The sequence below is a fragment of the Histoplasma capsulatum genome, assembly GCF_000150115.1.
Source record: "Histoplasma capsulatum G186AR genomic scaffold supercont2.2, whole genome shotgun sequence".
In the NCBI taxonomy this organism is placed as follows: domain Eukaryota; kingdom Fungi; phylum Ascomycota; class Eurotiomycetes; order Onygenales; family Ajellomycetaceae; genus Histoplasma; species Histoplasma capsulatum.
In genome coordinates this window covers 1,306,926-1,316,482 of record NW_025544802.1, presented here as the reverse complement: position 1 = coordinate 1,316,482, position 9,557 = coordinate 1,306,926, and the positions used below count along the sequence as shown (strand labels likewise).

Below are 9,557 nucleotides of genomic sequence, written 5' to 3'. Positions count from 1 at the left end.
GCCAAGCGACAGGCGTATGCCCACTATTTACAGTCCTCCTTTCGCATTTTAGCTTGTGTCGTGAGCTCTAATCAACACTCCTTTCAACACCACCCTACACAGAGAAATGCTCAGCGCCTTACAGCGCACTGGCGATCCGGACTTTGCCCAGGAACTATTTCCAAATCTCCACGCACCGTGTATTCGTCCGGCCAGCAAACTTCCTCCGCCGAAACTCACAAGTCATTCCCTCGCTCTTCTCAATGTCTTTAAGAATGGCAGCGTTAAAAAAGAGGACGTAACTAAACCTGAACTATCATCTTCTCAAAGCACAGCACCTCGTCCAAACCATGCCCAATCTCAACACCATGAGAATCTCCTGGGGCTTCTGAAAAAGCCTCAAGCTCCTCCTCCTGTCCCAGGTCATGTGGAGTTGGCTGCTCGGCCCAGTCCTTCTTCTGATCCCGCAAGAGTTCACCTATCTGGGGTTTCGCAATCACAACCAAGAACACAAACCCCACGCAAGTCTACCAACGGTGTGGCGAGAACCTCGGCCACTGTGTCAGGTCCCCTGAACATTCCTCAGTTCGAAGCCATTGCAAAACCAGTTCCTAATAAGGTTGCGAGACAATCTCCCCGAAATATTGGCAAGGGGGAGGCTACACCGCCAAAAGGAAACTTCGTTATCCTCCCACGCCCACCTCCTGCGAAGGATGCGGTACCACCCCAACCCGCCAACGCCAGACCACCACCATCTTCATCCCCGAGAAGAAATGTCAAACTTTCTGAGATCACAAAGCCGTTTCAACCGAAAATCCTCCGCCGTCCTGTTAAGGAAGACCTCCAGGCTTCTCTTCCTAATGGCACGGTGACTGTTAGTGCGTTTACTCTCTCTGAAAAAGCTACTGTGTCTGATCATCCGCGGGGGAATTCTGTGCAAACGAATGCGAATTATGACCGACGCCTGAGTCGGACGGCCTCCCAAAAGGAAGCTTTGCTATCTCTCTTTGGAAAAGTCTCTCCTTCTCCCCCCCCGGTCTCCGTAGAACAAAGTCGACCTTCTCCCCCTGCACCAAAATCTCCACCACGTTCAGCCATCATTAGCCCAGTTGATTTGTCTTCGCCTAAAGTTGGCATGCGAACAGCACACGGTCCCGCTCCATTGTCTACTGGTGGAAGCATTTCTCCCATTGGTGGAATCGATACTCGTAAGACGGCTCCAACATCACCGAGTAACAAGGCGTTCTTACTCGGGTATCTGGATAACATTGCCAAAGGTAAACATTGATTGTGTAATGCTATCTACTCTGAGAGTTTTGTTGGTTTTATGGCCGTTTTGATACAAGTGTGGACGTTCCTCGTGAAGATTTGAAATGGCGTGTTAGCCGAAATACAAATGGTTATTTATTATTATCAATTGAGCGCAAAACTATCTTTATCTTTTTAACCTCAAATTATTTTTCTACGCGTAAAGATGGCCAGTAATCTCATTAATTCATTAACTTGCGCATCAACCCGTTGGCAATCCGCTCGTTAACCGATAATCTGCCGTATCGGACCGCCTTTTTAATTCACTAGTTAACCTTGAGCATTGATTACACTTCCGAATGCATTGTACGGTGCATACAGAAGTATATCAAGCGTGTTACAGCACCGCCATTCAAAATGCTCTCTCGAGTGTCTTTTGGCTCGATATGTAACCGTTGTTTGATATCTAGACGACAATTTTCCACCTTCCCCTCTCAGCATCAGCAATCCACGCCGTCCCTCCCATCACTTCCGCCACTCTCCGGCTATACTCGACTTCCAACTCGAGCCCTCATCGCTGTAACTGGGAAAGACAGCACGACTTTCCTTCAGGGACTAGTCACGCAGAATCTCCTCACCGCACGGAATACACCGGTGCCAAAAAGCGGATTTTATGCCGCGTTCCTGAATGCGCCAGGGCGAGTGCTCCATGACGTCTTCATCTACCCTGTCCCACCGAACGACAGTTACAATGGGACTTCAGACCTCGCATATCTCATTGAAGTGGACAAGAACGAGGTTCAAACCCTGCTGAAACACATGAAAAAACATAAATTGCGGTCAAAACTTGCGTTCCGTGCCATGGACGAGGGTGAGCTTTGTGTCTTCAGCTTGTGGAATGAGGAGGATGCGGGGCAGTTGACGGAGTGCGATTTCCAACTGGATAATGGAAAGTCACCGCCTTTTACGTGCGTGGATACGCGCGCTCCTGGGTTTGGGTTCCGCTTCCTCGCGCCGGAGAAGGTCGTGAACGAGCAGCCGATTATGCCCGGTGAGATGGTTGATTTTGCTACATATAATCTACGTCGGATTTTATATGGTGTGCCAGAGGGCCAGAGTGAGATTATTAGAGAATCTGCGCTGCCGATGGAATGCAATATGGATATAATGGGGGGTATTGATTTCCATAAGGGCTGTTACACTGGACAAGAGTTGACGATCCGCACTCATCATAGGGGAGTGGTCCGTAAGAGGATATTGCCGGTGCAGCTTTATGATATAGACGAAACGATGCCAAAGACTGAGACACCGTATTACTCATCAGAATCTAAGTTGGTGTTACCGCCTGCTGGAGCTAATATAGCAAAGGTGAGCTCAAAGAAGGGCCGGAGTGCTGGAAAATTCCTCTCTGGCGTGGGGAATATCGGGCTTGCGCTCTGTCGGTTGGAGATGATGACGGATATTGCTTTTACGGATGAGTCATCGCAATATGGCCCCGACCAGGAATTCAAGATATCCTGGGAGGCTGATCCAGAGGCGGGAGTTGAAAAGACTGGGGAGCTAAAGGTTAAAGCGTTGGTCCCACCGTGGATGAGGGATTTTATCGTTAGTGGAGGGGCGAAGAAGCCGACTATGCCAACCCCAAAGAGCGATTGAGAGATTGTAGTAGAATTGGAGAAGCTGGAGGGTTAGATTAAGGACGTTGAGGGCCGGGAGGGTGAGTAAAATGTTCTGGCATTCATTGTATTTATAGTCTTATCCTTTGTTATGATTCCGAGGATTTAGCCTTGACGGCGGGTCGCTATTTCGAATAGGAATAATAAGGCTGAGAGTCAGTCGCTGGAGTCCTGTGGATGAAGCCTTAATTAGAATATGTATATTTGTAAAGGGGTATCTCTAAAAATTTAATATATATGATTCAAAAGAAGATCCATACAGGCTCGGCTGCTTTCACGGTCATGTATTTGATCCAGACAGCACGCCAAATTCACGCGATTTTTCCTCCTGCTGCAACGGCAGCAGCTCATCCTCTTTCCTAATCTGCTCTTCCAGCTTTTTTTTCTCAGCATTCTTTAACCGAATCATAGTGAGCTCTTCTAAACTAGGGCTGTTTGGCCCAAGGCCGAAGTGTCCTGTTGAGGACGAACCATTTGGACTCTTGAATTCAGCGGGTGAGAAAGAGGCAAACGATGGAGTCTTCTTCAGCCCATGTTCTTCTTTAGCAGGAGACGATGATGTGTTGAGTCCTGGAAAATTAAATTTATCCCTTGATTTGATGGCCGAGATATAAGTAGGCACGGTTGATCTTGTCTTCTCTTCCTGTTGGTGTGGACAAGCTGATGGTCTATGGAAATCGGGTTCCTTATTCGAGGCCCAATATACTGATTCGATTATCTCCCAGTCTTTGCCCTTTTGGTGCTTATAGTCTCCCACTGCAGCATGGGCGCCAACAATGGAGGCGAAGACAATAACTCCAGTCGCCATAGTCTTTCTTTCCTTCTTCTCACCCACTCTTTGTCTTTTGTCTTTAAGTGTAAACGCACTTTCAACCTTGCCGAAGACGGAGAAGAGTGATTCGAGACGATCCTTGTCCAATTCTAATCCAGCACCTTCCCGAGGCCAACGGACTTTGACAGTTCTATCAATCTCAGGAACCGATGTACCTCCGACATTTGGGTGACGGGCTCTACTCTCGCGCTGGGCGGCACGTTCCCTCTCTTCCTTTTCCAACTCCAGCCTTTCCTCTTCCTCTAATACCTCCCTCCTCAGTAATTCTTCCTTCTCTCGTCTTCTCCTTCTCCCATCCTCTGCTAGTCTCTTAATCTCTTGTTCCAGCTTCTCTTCCGCATTATCATCAACACCAAGATTTCCCTGCATGGGAACCCCAGTCCATGTCCGTTTCACACCACGCTCCCTTGCCTCTAAGTCCTCCTTCATCTTACGCCTAACCCCTTCCAGCATCTCAGTCTCCCTCTTCTTTCTCTCCCGTGCTTCGCGCGCATTGTCGTAGAGTTGTCGTATCGACGGATCTGAGAGCACATCGTAGGCGATCTGAAGAAGATGGAATTTGTCGATGTCCGCAGGCGTAGGGTTCGTAAGTTTATCCGGATGGTATTTTAATGCCGTCCTCCGATATGCGCGGCGAATCTCCGCTTCCGCGGCGGTGGGAGACAAGCTTAGTAGCGCGTAGAAGTCATGAGAGGAGGCGGCATGCGATTTAAGGTCATCAGAGGGTGCCATGGTGGCTGCGGCTTCGTTTTATATGCTTAACTTCTCAAATGATCAGCGCATATAGGCTAAAGTGGAGTTTAAGATAACACCGTAATTTCCAGGAAGCCTTCATTCAGGGTGATTATTATTTGTATTCAAGATGTTTGCGCTCTGCTAGAAATAATGAATCGAAAAATGGCAACCTTGGAACCGGGGATCTATATCACGTGATTTGACCTTTAGTGCTCATCTCGCTATTTATGTGCTTCCTTCAGAGACAGAGAACTGGATCTCCTCAGCAGGTTCTGGTCTATTTAGAAAAGGATATGCTATCGAATCAGGTACGCATTACCAAAGGGATGGTTTATTACAGCTGTTTGTCTGACTTCAATTATCCCTATTTAAAACTTTTTTTACACAGTTAAGAGGCATGATATCAAAAGTCATCTAAAAGGGATCAACATCTCAAACCCCGTCTATCTTGAACGAAAGGAAAGTGAAAAAGAACTTTTGTACGGTATCCTGAACTTGGCTTAATCTAGATAGGCTCATAGAAACTTGTCAAGGACGCAATGGACTTCGGGACATTTTTGATTTGTGTGTCTGGAGTAGGAATATCTTGCCCCTTGATGAGAATAAGATATTCTACTCGCTCGTTGTGGCTTGGGCCTGGTGTCCTATTATCATATCCTGTTTGGACTGCTTGTCGATATCCAATTCATCGTCGACTGAACTCGTTGGGTGCTTCAAGTCTGGCATTTTTGGGTTATGCCTCAAAATGCGGCGCTTCTCCTACATTATTTGAGTGAACTACAAGTAGTTACAGCTATATTTCAATATACATTCATTGGTATTATGTGATACCGGTGATCGTGGAAAAGCGCCTGTGGACAATTTGGCGGCCTCCCAAGGGGAAATAAATATATCTGCCGTTGAGCCTCACTATTTATTTCCTCCACAGCCTCCACAACCACTCCTCTTTAATTCTGTTTACTACTTCAAACAGTTTGCTCATCTTCGACATCCATGGCAATGTCATTCAGTCGAGATTGGACCTCACGCTGTTCTCCATCTCATCCTCAGCTGGCTCTTGCTTTGGCTATTGTCAAGTCGAAGCCATCAAATACAACAATAAAAGGTCTCTGCCACACATAATCTATTTCGAGCTTAGAGCATGTCAAACCTGCTAACTATTTAATTTAGATCATATTCTCGAAATACGGCGGCACATTCATGACGGAAAAGCATATCGTTGCCCTGAATTTCCAGAAAAACACCTGGATAGTATAACTTTCTGGCGAGAAGCATATGAGAAGTCAGAGTCTGCTCAAAGTACACTCCTCGATAAAATATACGAACTGGAACAGCGGAATGCAACCTTGATTCTTAAGAATGGAGAGTGCAATGCTTCTGAACCCAAATCATCACTGACAAAACGGAAGATGAATGGAGATGGGGATTCATCAAAACTGAGTCATTCCCAAAAGAGGTCTAAGACCATGAAGAATGGAAGACTGAATACGTCTCGGCCTCAGGGTAAGTACTTCTTGAGTGGCATGGCAGATGAACTTGGATTTTCGGAGAGTGGTGTGTGTTCCCTTTGGTCAATTCACCCCTACGCAGTTGGCACTGACAATATCAAAGCTACAACTCCCTTTCTAAGGCATTTCCATGCACTCCAAAAACAACTACTGAGAAAGTTTGACTCCGATGCTCTTGTGTCTTTTGCTGTGGGACTCTGCGAATCGATCGACACGACCGTTCGGCTCGAATTAGGAGACAGGGGTATCAAAACCCGCATTTCAACTCAGGAGAAGACGTTGCAAATACTGGATCCTGATTTACAACATGCTTTACAAGGAATACGTTCCTCGTATCCTTGCCTTCTACAGGCTTTGAAAAAGCTATCAGTCAACGATGACACAGGCTCTGCTAGTGGAGTAATCACTTACCACATCATCCAGCTTTTCCAGAGAACTCTCGGCCATATGCATCGGTATATAGTGTTGAAAGGAAAAGAGAAAATAGCTCAAGGAAGCTTTTCTGGAAAAAAGATCAAGCGATCCAAGACAAAAATGCCAAAGACATGCACAAGCCAAGCATATCAACTCTCGTTTGAGGAAGAAAAAACATTGAACCTCTTCAGCCATTTTCTCGCTAGCATGATACTCTCTCTCAATCCCATCAGACTGCAAGAAAATAACTTGCTAGAAGGATTTCTATGTTCCATTCTGGAGCATGTGGGTAGGGCGCTCTCCCTCTTCGTGTTTAAAGAATTATATTCTAATCCGGACCTACGTCTCAATCCCACCAAACTTCCTATGCCCGGCAATTTCGATAAAGAGCATCCCACCAGGGAAGAGATTGCCGTTGCCCAACGTGCGGCGGAATGCGAAGCTAAGCATTTAATCTGGATTCTCGAACGGGCAATGGCATTCGCAGACCAATTCGAACGTCCGAGTGACGAGACGAAAAACGATATGATTTCAACCGAAACAACTCCCTCTGGAGGCCCATTCCAGGGAATACTGCATCGCGCAAGGACCAAGTTGCAAAATACTCTTTTGAAAAGTATTTTCGGGGAGAATGAGCCGGAATTCAGAAATTCCTTGAGGATGCCGGAGAAACCGCCGTATTCTCTACCAGAGGAATTGCCTGGCCGCGCATTTGTTTCAGCAGAAATAGACCCTGCTGAGTGGTTTACGCAAGAAGTTTGGAGAATAGTTGGGTGGGATGTGTTGCTTAATGAGAAGCACGGATAAAAGGGAATGATGTTGTGTGCGTGGTGTATATTTTCTGTTCATCATGACGTTTTACCACAGAATCCGATTTATTTTTACCGTGTCCGTTGTTCCAGAAGCTTACTCTTGTTTCTTGCCATTTGGTGGGTTGTTTCCACCGCTGGGCTATTTCACATTTGCTATTATCTTTACTGCTCTTATATCGATATCTATGGACGGGCCGAATGTGGAACGCCGACAATCCGATACCGATCTTAATACTAAATTTTTCGGCTGATGTTCCCGTCGAGGGGATGTTGCATAATTACATCGCTTGTACTGTCTAAGGATGCTCAAATTATAATCTCTGATAGTTTCAAATTTCTACGTAGCATTGTCCTTTCCTCCTTTTTGGATTTATTTTGCTTTCCGTTAACCATCGAGCTTTAAAATCCTGACAGCATTGCCTCCTAAAATAGCTTTGGCAGCATCTGACTCGGTTCCGAAGGCGCCATCAATTGCTGTTCGATTAGTCAAGACACTAAGCCATTGCTCATGTTTACCATCAAGAGGAGGAAAAAAAGGGTGATCGGTTCCTGATATGCCAGTGACATAAGAGGTGAGTTTCTTTTTTAAATAGTAAATCAATAGCGTAGAACGTACACTGTTGCGAGGGGATTAATTCATGCAACTTACCAAACAGCACTCGATCCGCAGACCCGGATCCGTGCACTGCAGCCTTCAACCCTACCTCCCCGTAAATGACAGCATCCAGGTAAATATTCTGCTTCAGTACATCCCAGATACTCTTCTTTGGCCCCACAACACTACCGCCATTAGCGAGAAACCTCCTCTCATGGGCAACGCAACTTTCAATCCTGCCCGCTAGGAACGGCAGCGTCCCACCGGAATGGGCGAGCAGGATCCTCAACCTGGGAAACCGATCAAACACACAGGCAAGATACATCCTCGTCACGGCAATTGTAGTTTCCACGGGGAACCCCAGGGCGAGAGGGAGAACATGGCCATAGCGCTCCATGGCCTCAGCACCACCGAAGGCGTCATCGGGGAGCCCGTAATGCGGATGCAGGAATAGAAGCGTTTGGGCATCTTCCAACCCCGCCCAAACGGGATCGAGCGCCGGGTCGTCCAATCCATTTCCCAGCCCCGAAGTTCCCATAATCACGCCACGGAGATATTTCAACGAATTGAGACGCTGGATCTCGTCCACGATGATGGCGGGATCCGGCGCGCTGAGGGGTAATGCACCAAAGGCAAACAGTGAACAATGCTCGTTCGATGACATTGTCTCGCCGGCACTACCCCTGCTCTCCTGTGCGTGTTGCTCAGCACAGATCCTCTCCAGATCGTCATTGATTTTCTCAGCCCAGATCGCCGCGTCTTGCGCGGGGAGGAAATCCAGCCACGGATTCGCGAGGGATATCACGCTTGTGGTGATATTGTGCTGGCGCATGAATGAGAGCTTGAGGTTGATGTCTGAGTAGGTGGCGTCGACGGGGCGACCACGCTTCTCCTTCGGGATGGAGGGGTTGTCGTCCGAAGAGAGGATGATGAGGCGTGCAGGGCTGCCGTCCGGTGGATCATAGATGTAGGGGACGGTTGTGCGCGAACGGAGGAGGTTGAGATAGGATTTTGGATAGATGTGGGTGTGGATATCGACAATTGGGTAGGCGGGCATCTGCCCTTTGGCTGCCTCTGGCATGGCTCATGCGACAACTGGGCAGTTAGTTAGTAGGGGTTGGAAATCTGAGCATGCTTTTCAAATTTCCCCGAAGTCAGGAGGGGTTATTCTCCTGAGAGGTATTGAATAGTGCGATACAAGAGCTTGGTCGCTCAGTAGAAGCGCACGCAAGATATGGTTGACATAGTATGTGTCTAATTGAGAATCGCGTTTGTAGTGGAGGGGCATACTGATGCCGCTGGCCAAGCCGGCCTTAGGTAAAGCCATCCCCGGCCAGGCCTAACGATCCAGGCTCCGTCCCGTTAAGCTCAGCGGCTCCTTGTAGCTCTCCCGGAAGTGCGGGGCACCAACATCTGGCAAAAACCTTTGATGAGATAAACTTCCCGCCGTGTACCAGCTCAACCGTTATGCGACGGGAAGAAAGTGGGATGTAGAAGCATCAACGGTCCACATGTTCCTGTCATACCTGAGCGATTATGGACGGGAATCTACGAACTGTGCAGTGCGTCTTACTCCTGAGCCGGATGGATACGGATGGTGATTGTGTCTTGGCGACAGTCTTCCTTGCTTGATGAGGCTTGGTGCGAGGTTTGGTGTATGCCAGCACTCACTCTCTTCCATAGCGTTGATTTACCTCGTCTCACTTGTCCATTTGTTGTTTTCTGCCCCGTATAGACCGAACTAGGGCCTCTCCACAA

The 9,557-nt window shown here is 47.6% G+C and overlaps 5 protein-coding genes across 5 annotated transcripts; 3 read left to right on the top strand and 2 right to left on the bottom strand.

Annotated features, from left to right (window-relative positions):
• Positions 1-106: 106 nt before the first annotated feature.
• HCBG_01663 (uncharacterized protein) lies at positions 107-1,388 on the top strand (the record flags this gene model as incomplete). Its single annotated transcript, XM_045428712.1, has 1 exon — positions 107-1,388. One exon carries the CDS (start codon positions 107-109, stop codon positions 1,265-1,267), a length of 1,161 nt encoding a protein of 386 aa, XP_045290498.1.
• A 256-nt stretch (positions 1,389-1,644) lies between these two features.
• On the top strand, positions 1,645-2,883 carry HCBG_01662 (uncharacterized protein; the record flags this gene model as incomplete). Its single annotated transcript, XM_045428711.1, has 1 exon — positions 1,645-2,883. The coding sequence occupies one exon, from the start codon at positions 1,645-1,647 to the stop codon at positions 2,881-2,883; it is 1,239 nt and encodes a 412-aa protein (XP_045290497.1).
• A 59-nt stretch (positions 2,884-2,942) lies between these two features.
• Positions 2,943-4,575, bottom strand: HCBG_01661 (uncharacterized protein; the record flags this gene model as incomplete). The annotated part of the gene is made up of 2 exons (XM_045428710.1): positions 2,943-3,074; positions 3,164-4,575. One exon carries the CDS (start codon positions 4,465-4,467, stop codon positions 3,184-3,186), a length of 1,284 nt encoding a protein of 427 aa, XP_045290496.1.
• A 630-nt stretch (positions 4,576-5,205) lies between these two features.
• HCBG_01660 (uncharacterized protein) lies at positions 5,206-7,199 on the top strand (the record flags this gene model as incomplete). The annotated part of the gene is made up of 2 exons (XM_045428709.1): positions 5,206-5,242; positions 5,641-7,199. 2 exons carry the CDS (start codon positions 5,206-5,208, stop codon positions 7,197-7,199), a joined length of 1,596 nt encoding a protein of 531 aa, XP_045290495.1.
• Positions 7,200-7,589: 390 nt separating this feature from the next.
• HCBG_01659 (uracil-5-carboxylate decarboxylase) lies at positions 7,590-9,126 on the bottom strand (the record flags this gene model as incomplete). The annotated part of the gene is made up of 3 exons (XM_045428708.1): positions 7,590-7,678; positions 7,854-8,873; positions 9,090-9,126. The coding sequence occupies 3 exons, from the start codon at positions 9,124-9,126 to the stop codon at positions 7,590-7,592; spliced, it is 1,146 nt and encodes a 381-aa protein (XP_045290494.1).
• Positions 9,127-9,557: the final 431 nt, after the last annotated feature.